Source organism: Notothenia coriiceps, unplaced genomic scaffold (assembly GCF_000735185.1).
Source record: "Notothenia coriiceps isolate Sejong01 unplaced genomic scaffold, NC01 NC01_scaffold00015383, whole genome shotgun sequence".
In the NCBI taxonomy this organism is placed as follows: Eukaryota; Metazoa; Chordata; class Actinopteri; order Perciformes; family Nototheniidae; genus Notothenia; species Notothenia coriiceps.
In genome coordinates this window covers 86,237-102,593 of record NW_011348084.1, presented here as the reverse complement: position 1 = coordinate 102,593, position 16,357 = coordinate 86,237, and the positions used below count along the sequence as shown (strand labels likewise).

General features: G+C 40.1%; 1 protein-coding gene across 1 annotated transcript in view; it reads right to left on the bottom strand.

Annotated features, from left to right (window-relative positions):
• Positions 1–388: 388 nt before the first annotated feature.
• snta1 (syntrophin, alpha 1) overlaps positions 389–16,357 on the bottom strand; it is a 38,220-nt gene continuing 22,251 nt past the window's right edge. Inside the window, exons 3-8 of the mRNA XM_010775126.1 lie at positions 6,661–6,856; positions 6,205–6,394; positions 4,807–4,937; positions 3,887–4,083; positions 2,535–2,722; positions 389–1,991 (exon numbers count right to left, since the gene is read on the bottom strand). Of these exons, the coding sequence (XP_010773428.1) occupies positions 1,899–1,991; positions 2,535–2,722; positions 3,887–4,083; positions 4,807–4,937; positions 6,205–6,394; positions 6,661–6,856 (995 nt within the window). The 3' untranslated portion in view covers positions 389–1,898. The remainder of the gene's footprint in view (positions 1,992–2,534; positions 2,723–3,886; positions 4,084–4,806; positions 4,938–6,204; positions 6,395–6,660; positions 6,857–16,357) is intronic.

Below are 16,357 nucleotides of genomic sequence, written 5' to 3'. Positions count from 1 at the left end.
CGTTAGTTTATTTAGTTGTGTTTCTGTCTACCTGATGAAGATGTGTCCTTTATTACTTTCCTTTTTGGTCTCCTCCAAATCTTAAATCATGATCTTATACTTGCTAAATACTTAAATAACTTAATTAATTTGTTGCTTACTTTGGTCAATGGGGTTTTTTTCAAAGTGTTTTTGTACTTAAAACAGATGACAAGTAGCAGTTTTGTTTAAAACTGAAAAATCTAAAGAAAAAGCTAAAACATACAAAAAACTATTCTGAAGAGCTAAAGGGCAATGCAGCATAAAGTGGGTCTTCAATTCAAGCAAACATAGCGTAGCTTTAGCACGTAAGCTACACACAAGAAATAAGGCTTTCTTTCTGTCAATAAAGACAATGCAAAGTGGACAATAAAAGTTAACAAAGTTTATTACATGTTTATATACAAACAACCCTGCAAGGCACACCTCTGTTTAAATAAGAATATACAATACATTTTATTCTTGAAAGCAAACAGGTTTTTAGTTTTGAAGTATATATTAATACATGTCTGTTTAGTGTCTGACACAGATAAAAGGCCCCAAGTTGTGGATGTTAAGTTAACACAAAAAGTAAAGAAAAAGAATACAATCATACACTTTATGATGTAAACAACTCAACATCTTTCATATGGTGATAACATATGTATTAAATGATATTGTGTAGAAAACAGATCGGTGAATTTTGATGAAAAAACGTTTGTCCCTTCTCATGATTACATTGTGAAATACAGACAAAACATACTGTCAAATTGTGTTTTCCAAGAGTTCAGTACGGGTATATACTTAATTATAGAGGAGAACTAGCTGGACTGACACTCTTTCAGCCAACTGTTTGTCGTATATAAATACATGATAATGGATCAACCTTTGTTGGTAGGACTCTAAAAACACAAGTGCTCTTATTTGGTGCTTCACAGGTGCTAATAGGAAATTAAACTGCAGTCATACTCTCTGACAAAAGCCATTCAGACACAGGAAAGGTGTATTTTTGTTAGGACAATTACAAGTTTTTCTCCAATTAATTTGTTTACCTAAAACACAATAATAAGAAAAACCTTTTATAACATATTCTGTTAGTCATTTCTCTTTGTTAAGCCATGGATGAGCACACTGAAAACAGGGAAGAAGAGAGACAGAGAGGGAAATAAAAAATACGTTTTTCAACTGTAATGAAAAATATATTTGATTTGGCATTTGGAACTTGTCTTACAAAAAGTATGTGCCTTTTTATTATTATTAAAATACAGGGTAAATGCAACTCAAGCACCTACATAACAAGCAAATAGTTAGGGTTGTATTGTCTACATTTTTCAAAACTGAAAAATGTAGTGGTCAGTCATGTCATTCTGTCACTTCTCTGAAGCTGCCTTTATAAGAACAAATATTTGTCCAACATCAATCAGGACATTTGTGAAATCACTTTTGTTGTGACTGCTCACAGCACATAGATTGAAAGATGAAAGGATGCTCATGACAAAGGCCTGCTGTAACTCATGAAACAAAACAAAACTGAAAAATGGGGCGAAAAAACGTAAAATGGTTGGGACTTCAAGCTTAGAAACATTAGGATGCAGGCTGTCATCTCACACGGTTTGCCATCATTAAGTGTCGTGACCCACCGTAACAGATTTGACAAATGTCAGAACCCTTAAGTGGCTGCTGATCTGTAAAACCTCTCTTTACCTTACAACTACAAGTTCAACAGAGGTCCATTAATGTTGCATTTTCTCTTCAATCCCCTAGAAAAACCAGCAGTTGCCCGACCAGAACCGATCGTTTTAGTGGCCTACGAGGGCCACATCCTCTGGTGTTTCAGAGTCTTCTGACTGTGTGTTTAATTGAATATTCCTATCGTTGATGTTCCGGATGGTTGGCCATTATCATGCCAGGAGGCCAAGTCTCTTGACCTTAGCAGACAGGAAAGAGTGGATGATGAAGACGATGGTCTTGGGGCAAGAGTGGAGGTCCAATTGCTGAAAGAAGGGACAGAGTAGGAAATGTGAGCGAGGAAGAAAGTTGAGAAGTAAATGATCAATATTTTTGACGAAAAATATGAATTTTTATACTAAAGTGCTAAATGTTTATTTAAACAAACAAACATGTCAGATTCCAGGTAAATCTGACATGAAAGTTAATTCTTGACCTCTGACCTCTTCATGTCATGGTCTTCATCAGCATTGGAGCTTACTCATTTGTCACACTGAAGGCTAATTTGTTAGCTATGCAATCTGAGAAATGTCAGCCACTTATAAAGACAGATAATGATTGAATGCTCTGTAAAAGGCTCCAGAGTAAAATCAAGATTATTTTGTCAAAATAACTTAGAAATACCAGTGGCATTATAATAGAGGTGTGACCTTTACTTGTATTATTATTATCCATTTGATTTCTTTAAATCAGAAAGACTGTCAACATCCCAACCCGACTTTGAAGTGCTCAAAATAAGAACTCAAATGTATGGTCATTAGTAAAAATGCTGCATTGAGGGAAAAGTCTAGTAGAACAAATGAACTTACAATCTCGGCCTCAGGGCCTCCAAAGTCGAGGAACATCATGCGAACTCCATCATCTGATGACATTCTGAGGCGCTCGAAGGGCTGCTGCAGCAGAATACTTTTCCTGACACCCATCTCTTCAGTGAATAGTGTGAAACCCTCATCAATGTGGACTCCCAGGTTACACTCCTTCCCATTCCAACTACAGGCTGCCAGGGTAGGAAAAAACAACATGGCTTACAAAGAGGCGAGAAAAGAAGGGTAATGATTTTACAGCATAAGTCTGAAGCTGTTCTCAAATCAATCTGGATTTATATTACATATTTATTGTGTTCTCCTTTTGTTGTTAGCTAAGGGTTACAGTGTTGATACCGAGCCCAGAAGTGTTGGCAGTATCCTTTAGATGTGACAGTGAAAGGATAACACTACGTTTCAAATAACAGTTATTGTTAAGAGAAGATAAGAGGTCTTAGATAAATAGAATGCTTATCTGTATTCTGATACAAAAAATATACCATTTGAGGTTTTATGCTGAAGCTTTTGGCACCACCTCATAGTACCAGCAGAGGGCAGTATAATAACAAAACTACACTACACTGACCTGAAACTCACATACAAGGGTTACTAGTTCTAAAATAAACTTTGATGACTAAAATGCAGAATCTGTATGCAGCATAGAAACCACCATTTACATCTGTACTCATACACAGAATACTTTCAAGCGCTTCATAAAATTAGGTTACGAAAAGCGCTAGTCTTTCAAAAACCCAGTTCAAGTCTAACATGCAGCCAGAGGAAATGTTGCAGACGACTACATTCCCTAAATCATTGTACAAGAAACAATACATAATAACTCCTAATCTTGCTTTGTTGGACAGGTCTGTTATGAAGCAACATGTGTTTGTGTCTTTGTTAAATAGAAACCACATCTTGTTCCCAAGCATTCATTGTTTTGTCTAAATAGATCTGAGGTAAGCTATAGGATACGATTGAGGAGTTTGGTTGATAAATTTTATATACATTCTAAGCTAATAATGCTTCCATTATGAAATATTTTTGTTTCTGATATTCCTCTTAAACTGGTAGTTCCTTATTTTTTGAAGTACTCATAGAGCGGCCACCGCAAACTGCATTAACATAGCTTAACAACACAGTTATTTTCCGATGCACTGTAGAACAGAACTGATATTCCTCTTGTTGCATTTAGTGAAATCATTGTATTAAGAAACTTGCTGTGCAATGACCTCAGTGGGAGTAAAACGCTGAACATTGGTTGAGTCATTCAGAGCAGAGTTAGATTTTTTCATCATAGCTTAGAAAACTGTGTGGCAGGAATGAATATAGAACATTGAGACAAATCTCTGTGTCTGTACCCGTGGTGACCTCCTTGATGAGCTCGGCAGCGTTATGGCAGCCCTCCACCAACAGATGAGTCCAGGTGGACAGCTCTTTGGCAGAATCCACCCTGAACACATGGGTGTCCACGCCTTGTTTTGTGCCTGTGCGCAGGCCAAATGAGAGGTCCGAGTCCTGGAGAGGAGAACTTTTTCCTGGGCCGGAGTGGACCAGTCTATAGGGAGAAAAAAGTACGAGAAGAATGTGGATTAGAAAAAGGGTAAATCAAATCAAAATGTATTATAGCCCCAAATCACAAGAAATGTCTCAGAGGGCAAAGCAAACAAAAGCAAAGACAAAAACTAAATACAAACGTCATAGCATAACAATTATATTTAAATTATAAAAACATTATACAACAACATAAGTATTGCCATGTGATAAAAGCATGTGACTGAAGTGATGCTAATGTAGATGGAAACTAGGTGATGGAAATTAGTTGGAAGACAGATGCGAAGAGATGGGTTTTGAGTTTGCTTTGAAAGGAAATAGCTTCGCAGATCTGAAATGGAAGACGATTCCAAGCCGGGTGCTCGGAATGAATTGAAATCTTTCTATAAAATGAATTTATAGAAAACGATTGGAGCAAATAAAGGGATATGTGTGTTTGTGACGAGATGTAGAGTGCACAGGAGAGAAAGAAGGGACGGAAAAACACATGACTCATTCTTCTGGATCTACTAATGTTTTCCAAATGAATGTTATGAGTCAGAAAGTCCAACAGTCCAGTTATGGAAAGAGTGAGCTGATTCTCTCGTGGCTGGGCCAAAACAAGCCACAGGACTGCTCAGGGTGAAGGACAGAAGTTTATGAAATGGCAAATGTGCTACGTGTTTTGTTAAATATTGAGTATTGCATGAGGTGTTTTGTATAAATGCAGGCATGTGTGTGTTTAAACCTGGTAGCAATGAGCGGGTGACTCTTGATGGGGCTGCTGAGGCTCTCTTTGCTCTCAGGCAGGGAGGGATACAGGAGCAGGTCTCTGTCTGTCAACATGGCCAGCACCGGCTTCTCTGGACCCTGGGTCACCTGCAAATGAGAAATTATTTAAATTCAACATAAGGCACTTCACGATTACCATACATGACAGAAATGCCAAGGGAAACCGGTACACAAGCATAAAAGCATAACACATTTGGAAAAAAGGCACCATCTCATACTTAAAGGTCACCTATTATGCAAAATCCTCTTTTTCATGTATTGTATACATCAACATGTGTCCCCTCACTCTGTGTAAAGACATTCTGAAAGTTTCAGGAAGAAAGATTCTCTCTCTTTTTGTCCTCATCCATTTATATAAAAACCTGTCTGAAAATGAGCTGATCAGATTTTGGCCACTTTATGATGTCATAACGATTTTTTGGCTTGTGTGACGGCCGTCGACTCTCCGGTCCTGTTAATTCTGTTTTGCTGTTTATGTATGTAAATGAGCTGTGTAGGTGCCCCAACGTCATTGGCTGCCATCTCCTGGTCCGCCTCCGAAGACACTGATTGGAGCACGACGGGCCCGACGCACTCCAATCCCTGTGCAGCCCCTGGGGACACCTATCACTTGGGAGGCTCTGCTGCGATCAGACGCCTCACACATTTATGCTCCTGTGTCGTGGACATTTCAGACCTTAACTATTAGACTGTGTTTGACTCTTGTGATCCGTGTTTAGTGTTGGGTGTGTTTGGTGTGTTGATATATGTGTTTAGAGTAGCGCGTTGAGATAGAGTAGCGTGTTTAGCTTCCCTTTGTTAGCTGCATTTCCCCGCAGCCTCCTTCCATTAGTGGTGATTGATAGTGATTACAGGTGCGTAATTATGCTCACTATTAGAGTCATCCTTCTGTTAATAGCAGTATACCTGCGGCTCCTTGGTTTGGCTTAGGCTACATTTGTTCTCATTTTGTTGTCATTCATTAAACCCTTTTATAATTATTACCAAAACCATCTGGTGTGTGTTACCTTCCTCATCCCTAGTGGGCTCGTAACAGTTTGTGTTAACCATTAGCCAATAACCAACCAAGGTAACCCCCCCCACCTTATCACCTGAATCTCCACCTAGAGCACCATTGTGTTCTTTTTAACCAAATATCTCTCAGAGGGGCGTGACTTTTTTCATCTAAAGTAACAGAGAGAGAATAAGCACTTTGGAAACAGAGGGGATTATGGGATGCTGCAATGATCTGTTTGGTATTTGGAGCCAAACACTTCAGAGACATGTTTGTATATATTATATACCTTTAACACACACATAAAGAGTGCTAAATATTTCAAAGTGAGTTTTGCAGTATGGGTCATGTATTGCATACCTGCTCTGTAATCCAGCCCAGATGTTTGACATCAACGCCAAGTTGCATGCTCTTCATCTCCCCCTTCACTCGGGCTAGAAGGTTGGCAGTGCCGGTCTGGATGGCATTGAACCAGGACTGAGCCATGGCTGGGTCTATAGCCCGCAGGAACACAGAGTTCTTTCTGTTGGCTGAAATCACCTCGAAATACCTGGCAGACGAGAGTAAGACAGAGATAAGTAAGCAGGGAGACAACAAGGACAAAGTTAGAGGAATAAAGGAGGAATGGCAAAGAGACACAAGCTTTAGAGTGAAGAGGTTTTCAATAAAAAAGAGAATATGTGAAGTGACTTTTACAATATTCTCTCTGAACCAATTTGTTATTTTCAAGATGAGATCTGTTAGATTTCTTTCTTCTTAAGGAATGTATGAGCTATAAATATCAGAATGTTACATAAAACTTGTAACGTGCTGTACCTGTGTTCTGTGTCCGGGGGGCACTGTCTCCGTAATACCTGGCACATCTTTAGCGGGATTCTGCGGGGCTCCTTCCCCTCAGCAGGTGAGAGTTCAGTGCCCCTCTGAGGGGTGGAGGGGGGAGAGTCCCAGGGGAGGGTGGCCCCGGGAGACCCCGAGTTTTTAAAGAAGGCCGACATCTCTTTGATGTACTTCACTGAAACAGAGTGTGAGAGAGAGAATTAGATCAAGCGTACAGGCTAAAGAAGTACAAGAGCACAGAAGAGGCAGAGAAAAAGGAATTTGGGATTTGAATATGGAGCCTCCAGGTTCTGAGATGAGTTGAAAGCTGTAGCACTTAACAGCTTTAAAAAGAAATTCATCTGTAAAGAATGATCCGTCACTTCAGATTCCTCAGCTCTTATACAGTGCTTATCATGCTCTTTCATGAAGAAAGAAGAATATTTCTAACTAGGGTTGGGTCAGAAATGTCTGGTACATTTCCGGAGAAATCTCAAAGGCAAGTTGTGCTCAAGGATTTTGCATGATTTCAATATTTAATTCATGCCTTATAATGGTGAACTTATATGGGGGCAAATGCAGATTTGAAAAAAACAATACTTGGTCTCATGGGATGTTTTGATTAAAAGTATTCCAATTTAATTTAATTGTAAACATGCTCTGTAATCAACAGCATACTCTTCCATTACATGTGATCATTTGCCAGCATCCCATTAAATAAGAATTCACATTAAATAAGAATTCAGTCAATTTATGACCCTCTGCATGCACAGTGCATTCTGCCATCACATGTGCAGCCCACACTCATAACCGTCTGGGGGAGGATGTGGTTTCTTCCAGCTGTGAGCCGACTGGCATGGCTGACACGTTGGGGAATGTAAAAGCTGTGGAAGAACTTTCTAGATAAATGTCATTTATATTTAACTGAATTCGTTTATTCCATGTGCTTTGTGTCCTTTTTATCTTGTTATTTCACAGCATGCATAACCAATTGCTCTTTGAGGACAACAAAAGTGATTTATTGACTTTAATTGGTTAATTCCTGCCAGTTGGACAACAGTGGTTCATCTGTTTTCATGCCGGCATTAGTCAATGTGGTCAATGTGATTTTAAGTATTGGCTGTTTTGTAATATGTACTGTATGAATGACCCAAAAGGGGCATATGTATTTGTTTGTAATTTGGACCTTTTTGTAATTTTCCAAATCATAATTGCAAACAATAATTATCAGAATCTATTGCATTTCATTCTGGCACATTGCCCAGCTCTATTCTGCTCTCATCTCTTGTTTAATGTGTTTTACCACTCACACACCTACTCACACTCATACCTGACACACACACACACACACACTCATACCCCACACACACACTCATACCCCACACACACACCATACCCCACACACACCCACACCCACACACACACACACACACACACACACACACACACACACACACACACACACACACACACACACACACACACACACACACACACACACACACACAAGTAGGCTGTGGTATGGGTTTGGCAGAAGTGGCCACTGCTGCTGGAATAAAAATAGCCCGGAGGACATGGCGTGGCATGAGGCTAAAGGCTGGAGGCAGAGCTCTGGTTTCACCGGGGAAGTGTGAAGTGCTCTTCTTGCTCAGGACAAGAGGCATGTAGTCAGAGGGCAAGCAGAAGAGTCACAGCACAGAACAACAGGAGAGAAAGAGGGGGATCCACCATTCCTCAAATAGAGCCCATAGCCAGTCAGTCAGTAAGACAGACAGGCAGCCATATAGTTATTTTTTAAAACATCAAGCAGTACATCATGTCTAGGACTAATAAGACGCAACTGTGGATGTCAAACCAAACCATCTGTAGTCATTCTTATAAAAGCCATCTCAAATGTTAGTCCACTTTAAAATCCTTAATATGATTAATAGCCTATCATTAACAGTTAAGTGTTACTTTCTGGCCGCCCATGATTGGTTCTAATACTTTATGCAGAAATGTCAAATGTAAGAACATCATAAAACGTTGTTTTTTATGGCAAAGAAACTGAATGTACTCACACGTGGTTCCTAAGTAGGAAAACTGCCTTTTTATGGGGATAAAGCAAGATGCCTACATTTAAAACTGGCAGTACAATATGTCTGAAGGGGACTTACTGTAAGCTGCAGCAGAAAAGGGCATGACCTAATGTTTAAAACTATAAACATACAGTAGCTCCTCTGAGTCAGTGGAAAGTTCACTATCCTTCTGTCTGCACTTCTTCTTCTTTTGAGAACGTATTCTCTCTCAATGATATTGTCCTGGAACTCTAATGTGTCTCCAATCCTTTCCTTCATCACAGATGAGGTCAGTTCATTTTCAGGTTGGTTTGGGAAGTGGATTGTCTCCAAATGTGAAATATAGAAATCTCTTGCCATTAAAGACCTTTCTCTCAAATCTATAATGAATCACTGAGAGGAATGACTTTGTCTCCACTTTGGAATAAGAGTTTTGGAAATGTCTGCATTACATACTCTTTCTCTCACTCTGGTCTACCAGTAAGGTTTCCTGGGACAAGCATTTACAAAACACACACAGTCTGGGTTTGACGCAAACACTTGCTCACACACTCTTACTGGTTTAGCACACATGCAAACACACACAAACCAAAATCAATGCCTATCTAAAAACATAGTTATGTTTTGGAATCACTGATAATCCAGCCATGGTGCTTTTTATATACAGCACAGAATACCCAAAGCTTGCATTAAACTTAGGCATCATATCAGCATCGGCACATTTGACCCAGCCATAAAGAAAACAAGTAGTGAGTGCACAATGACCCCTTAGATGCCACTGTGGTTTTTGTTCTACTGTATGCCCCACTGAACTTATGTTTTGTGTATGGTCTCATACACAATCACACTAACATCACATGACCCAAAAGTATTTCAAGGATCTATAAGAGTTATTTTCACTTATCACTTTGCTTCTCATTACTGCTATGCAATATCAGCTCAATTTACCATAAAAAAAGCACATTTGTAGACAAAACAAGACATATTGTGGGTTTGTACTGTAGACTAGGAATCAATGAGCAACCAATATGTACCAGCTACAGCTTTGAAGTGGCCGTCAACTTGCATACGTAATGTTTCATGGAAATGAGCTTGAGTCTATTTGTTCCCGTGCCAACCCATTGATGTTTGTACCATGGGAAGGCCAACTGCTTCCTTGTTGCTGGACCAAGGCCATTCAAAATGAATGTGGTCAATCTCAATACGGCAGGCTCATCCACAAGACCGGGAACGGAAATGGGACTGTCTATATTTTAGTTTCAAGTGGAAGCCATCATAGAAGGGCTAAATGTATGATGATATGATATATACAGTTGCAAGAAAACCCTGTGAACCCTTTGGAACTACCTGGATTTCTGCATAAATTGGTCATAAAATGTGTTCTGATCTTCATCTAAGTCACAACAATAGACAAACACAGTCTGCTTAAGCTAAAACCACACAAACAATTATATGTTTTTATGTTTTTATTGAACACACCATGTAAACATTCACAGTGCAGGGTGGAAAAAGTATGTGAACCCTTGGATTTAATAACTGGTTGACCCTCCTTTGGCAGCAATAACCTCAACCAAACGTTTCCTATAGTTGCATATCAGACCTGCACAACGGTCAGGAGGAATGTTGGACCATTCCTCTTTACAAAACTGTTTCAGTTCAGCAATATTCTTGGGATGTCTGGTGTGAATCGCTCTCTTGAGGTCATGCCACAGCATCTGAATTGGGTTGAGGTCAGGACTCTGACTGGGCCACTCCAGAAGGCGTATTTTCTTCTGTTGAAGCCATTCTGTTGTTGATTTACTTCTGTGCTTTGGGTCGTTGTCCTGTTGCATCACCCATCTTCTGTTGAGCTTCAATTGGTGGACAGATGGCCTTAAGTTCTCCAGCTAAATGTCTTGATAAACTTGAGAATTCATTTTTCCGTCAATGATGGCAATCTGTCCAGGCCCTGAGGCAGCAAAGCAGCCCCAAACTATGATGCTCCCTCCACCATACTTCACAGTTGGGATGAGGTTTTGATGTTGGTGTGCTGTGCCTTTTTTTCTCCACACATAGCGTTGTGTGTTCCTTCCAAACAACTCAACTTTGGTTTCATCTGTCCACAGAATATTTTGCCAGTAGTGCTGTGGAACATCCAGGTGCTCTTTTGCAAACTTCAAACGTGCAGCAATGTTTTTTCTGGACAGCAGTGGCTTCCTCCATTTTATGACCAACTTATGCAGAAATCCAGTCCAGGTCATTCCAAAGGGTTCACATACTTTTTCTTGCAACTGTATATGATGTCTCAGCCATGCAGCTATTGCAACACTTAAACAAATAAAATATTCGTAAAAGTGTTGTTAGAGAAAGGCAGGACCAAGAAAGCATAGCTGGAAGAGCTGTGCAAAAACACCAACCATAGAAAATATAAGGAGATATTTAAGAGGATTAACTACTATCCAAAAAAGGCGATTTCCAAATGATCACATTGGTTTTTCCCAGATTAGAAATGTAAGGCATTAGCTGTGGTCCCACATAACAAATCAGGCAAGATAGCTTTCAAACAGAGAAGTGAATGAAAAGGAGAGGAGAGAGGGATGGAGATATGGGGGCGGAGGAAAGGAATGAACAAGAAAGAGTGAGACAGGCAATACAGAGAGACCAAACATAGAGTTAAGCTCAACCAGAAATGTTGCCATGAATACCAGTGGCGGCACATTCAATACAGAGCTAAAATTAGCTGAGATGGCACTGTTATTACTTTAGCTTATCTGTCAGCCAGTGAAACTACTTTTGTACTGTAATGTGTAATGTGTAATGTGTGTGCGTGCGTGTGCGTGCATGTGTGAGGAGTTTCTTTGCTTCCTTAGCAGAATCTGCCACTAAGCTTTTTTCTGCTAAAGTCTTTACATTGAACCTCACAAATCCTGAGCAGACATTTTCCGCCAATTCAGTCTTTACACAATTCAGTTAACTGTGGTTTGAAAAGCGCTTTCTTTTACAGTTTCCTGGACAGTCCAAATTGCCACAAGTCTATATTTCCAACCTCTGGCCAGCCATTACTCTCCATTGTGTTGATTGCACTACCTTTGCACACATACTGTAGCCCTTCCTACACAACATCATCCAAAATCTCTGACTGCATCCCCACACTCGATTTTTCTTTTTGAGTTATCTTTGATTATACAACATTTGAACGGCCTTCTGTGGTATCTAATCATAAAACCAGGAAGTGAATGTCATTGGCAGTCATTAAAATGCCTCAAAACATGCGGTAAACAAGTGTTAGTGAGTTATAAAAAGGGAAAACAATGCTCTGAATCTGAACACCAGCCCTTCCTCCCACCACTGCTGGTTACCGTGGGAGCAGCCGGAATGCCATTGGCCAGCCAGCGACCTCAGAAGCATGCTGTTGGCTCTGTAAACCATGTCGGACAAAGAATGTCCCAATGTTACACCACCAACAAGGAAAATCATAAATAACTGCAAAGTAACAGGAACACTTGCTGTTTTCAATAAGTACATTGAGGTCAATGCAGGTAAACATAAATTAAAGTAACTATTTAGTCAACTCTGCCAATCATAAATTAGATGGTGTCAAAAGAGGATGCAACTCAAAATTACCAAATTGTTGTTAACATTTTACATATTCAGTAACAAAAGTGTATTCATGCAGAAAAGGAACCCGTTCAGATTCAAGACTAATATGAGAGCATGGACGAGACCATCAGCCAATGTTAGCTAATATCACATCAGCATATGATGGTGGATGAGTAATGGAAATACAATGTACTCTTTAAAACAGCTTGAAGGGATTCTTGTAAAAAACTAGTTTATGTAAGTAACTTAGTTAAACTTCAACTAAAAAAAGTGTACATCATGACTCCTTTCAGGGATCTCTACAACACTGTGTACAGTTAGCTAATAAATGTCAGGTTCATGTGTCCCCAGTGTTTCCATTTAATGGGTGTCTCTTTCTGACAGCGTCAATCAGCCAAACAAAGATTTCCCCTGTTCTGAATGATTTAGATCCGTTCATTGTTCCCATCTCATTAAAGTCACGGATAAAATGCCAACCTTGAGGTGTGGAGGTTGTGGTACGAGAGAAGAGTGTGAGAGAGGCAGAGCACACCGAATCAGACTTTTAAACTAATTCACATACTGCCAAAGCACAGATTTGATTACTTTGCATATAGTGTCAGGAGAGTTCATTATCCTAATTCAACAAAGTGAAAGTGAAGGAAACTTCCGCAGGGTCTGGCAGAGGACAAGAACAGATAAAAAGGGGGGTTGAGTGGCAGACATTTGAACCTTACTTTCCAAAAATCTTTTTAATTTTGCGTCGAGAGGTCTGTTTGCTGCCTGAAGTATTGAGTGATGCAAAGTGGCATCTTGCTGTCTGACCTAGGAACCTCATTTAAAGTATTTTTTTACAACAAGTGATTCGGAATTTTAAATAGCGATGGACTTTAAAAGAAAATGTGAAGAGTTTATTAAAAAAAATTAAATTATGTACCATAAAATAAGGTAGAGACACATAAATTAAATCCTAAGTAGTCATGTTGAAAAATCAGTCAATTTAATCCGTGTCGGCCGGTACACCACCAGTTTTTTAGATATACTGAAGAATGGTTTAATTCATATTTTTACCTTTAGTTTTTCATGCATTTTATTCAGAATAATGGCATCATACACACCCTGGCATTTCTGTTACTCCTCCTAACCTCACTTCCCCCATCCCCTTCATGCAGAGGCTGCACAATACTGTGAGATGGTTCAGTGGAGTCTGAGTCTGTAATGAAGTGAGAGAGGGGCACAAAGACTTGGCCACCAATTTATCAGGGGCCCCGGACCAGGGCAGCGGGGTTGAGAGGGGGCCTGTTAAGCAAACTTGACGCCACAGAGGGACAGAGGGTCTGAGGGACAGTTGTGATTTAATAAAGGTATGTTATTTTGCGAGTTAATCCATTCCCTTACTGAGCATAAGCACAATGTCCTCACGGGCCAGCAGCTCTGCAGGAGAAGGAACCAAGCTGTGTGTCCAGAGGGTTAGAGGTTTCACAGCAGAGAGATTCAAGACAGAAGCTCAGTCAAATACATTCAAAGAGCAGAAGAGTGGTTGGACAGGAATTATCCTATGAAGATTTGCTTTAAATGCAAATACAGTGTAAATCCACTTTGTTGCTCATACTCTCCTTTCCCATCCAAAGGCTTTAAGAAAGCGAGGTTTACAGTATAGGTAGGTTTTCAACAGAAGATTCATATTTGCTTTTCATGAATTGTTACTACTGTGGTAACACTTTGACACGTTCGTAATACACAAACAACACTGAGCCATAAGCTTGAGGAGAGAAAAACAATCATTTCATGATATTACAATTATTAATCTGACACTGCTGTGGATGGTTCCAAACAACCTGCAGAAATAAAGTAAAACAAGTTTGACTTTACTAGGCAGTGGCTATTTGTGATTGTTTACCTGAAAGAATTGGAACACCAGCTGGGTGGGATTTATTTTTCTGAAGGTGCCAAATACATTGTCAGTAACATCACTTTGATTGTGTCCTGAGAAGACCCAGAGATGGTGGATATGTATGAATCCTAAATTGAAGGTTTTTACAGGAACAGGGCACAACATCATTGCATCTAGGTCAGTGTGAAGACAACATATTGATCCACATATTCTACCAGTGCTCCCACAAGTTAAGATACACTAAGTAAGTACTGTGTGTCTTTCGGTCTACTTTTGTGTGTTGGCGTCAAATGTACTGTGGTGAAATATAAGCGGAAAATAACTGTCCAGTTTTTTTTCTGTCAGCTACTGCATACTAGGGCTGCTCAATTAATCGTATTTTAAATCGCGATTACGATTATGGCTTGCAACGATTACGAAAACAACGTAATCGAAATAAAACGATAATTTTTTTTTTAATAACTTTTTTTTGGTTTTCCAGTTAAATTATACTTAAAGTTCAGGGTAATCAACTGTTAAAAACATAGTGTTCACATTTTATTTCTCCAATAAATGTATGTTTTCATAGTAAATGGATAATCTTTGATATCAATTATTGACCCAAATAATCAAGATTATGATTTTTGCCATAATCGAGCAGCCCTAGTCTTTAGTACAGGTGGCAATATTGTCACCTGCCTGCGCTCATCTCTGAAACCAGACCATGTAAACAGGCTAGTGTTTCTAGCAAAAAATCTTTAAGAGATGACATGAGCAGCCTTACAGTACCAGCATTTGCCATGGTGGCCAAAACATTTTCATTTGGTATTACATTGTAGTTCAACATTTATTTCCTGTTACTTCTGGATCATGCGGTGGGCCAGCCTTTAATGTTTAACTGAGTGGAATATGTTGAATATGTTTTACCAAAATGTTGGCTATATGTTAAGGAGTTTTCAGGTTGTGACAGTGCACTGCAACATGTTTTCTGATCTTGTTCATTGGTATTTATTATTTTGATATTATTTATTTAAATGTAGACATGAATGTATAATTTATTTAATTTAATGTTGTATCGGTTTTTCAGTTGATTACCCTGAACGTATAATTCAATAGTTAAACATTTCAAATTATTATTTGTATTTGTTTTAAAGTACAATAAATGGATGTTTTCAAAGTCAATGAATAATCGCAATTACAATTATTGGCCCAAATAATCAAGATTATGATTTTTGCCATAATCGAGCAGCCCTTGTCAGGGTTTGAGTTTTGTTGTGTCTAGTTGTGGGGTTATTTTGCTGTTCTTTTTTGTATTATATCTTCCTTGTGCTTCCTTTTTGTTTTTGCCATGTTTTTGCAACCAGCTTTTAAAATAAAGCTCGCTTTTGTTTTTCTAGACCAACTTACCTTTTTTTTGTAGTCTGCTTTTGGGTCCTACCTTTCCCAAACCATAACAGAATGAACCGACCACATATGGACCCAGCAGATGATCCATTTGAAGTGGAGTTGTACTCATTTACCTACTTGCTGGCTTGCAGCTATGGTAAATGGAGGGGAGCAACCAGTGTGGAGCAAAAGAGGGCTGCCCTGGCAGAGGCGTACCAGAGGGCAACAGAGAAACCAGGGTTAGTGAAGTTCCTACCTGGCTGGATTATGGACTTCCTCCAGACATACGTTTCCCGGCCTGCTAGCCCACTGCCTGCCACAATTCCCAACATAGCTTCTTTCGAGAACGCTTTTGATGGGTCTCGTCTGGCTTTTGGAGGTCCACGGAGCCTCCAAAAGGCTCCTAAGAGAAGGAGACCCAAGTCCAGGCTACCAGCCCGAGCTCCTGCAGCCATGTTTCCGGCTCCAGCACCGGCCCCAGCAGCCATGGTTCCGGCTCCAGTACCGGCCCACACAGCCATGGTTCCGTGCTCCGGTTCCGTGCCCAGCAGCCATGGTGCCTGCTCCAGTGCCGGCCCACACAGCCATGCTTCCGGCTCCAGAACCGGCCCACACAGCCATGGTTCCAGCATCAGTTCTGGCCCCAGCAGCCATGGTTCCGGCCCCAGCAGCTATGGTTCCGGCTCCAGTTTCGGCTCCAGTACTGGCTCTCCGGCCGACAAAAGCCCCTTGTCTCCTGTTGGCTCTCCGGCCGACGCCAGCTCCCTGTGTCCTGTCGGCGTACTGGCCGACTCCAGCCCCTCGTCTCCTGTTGGCTCTCCGG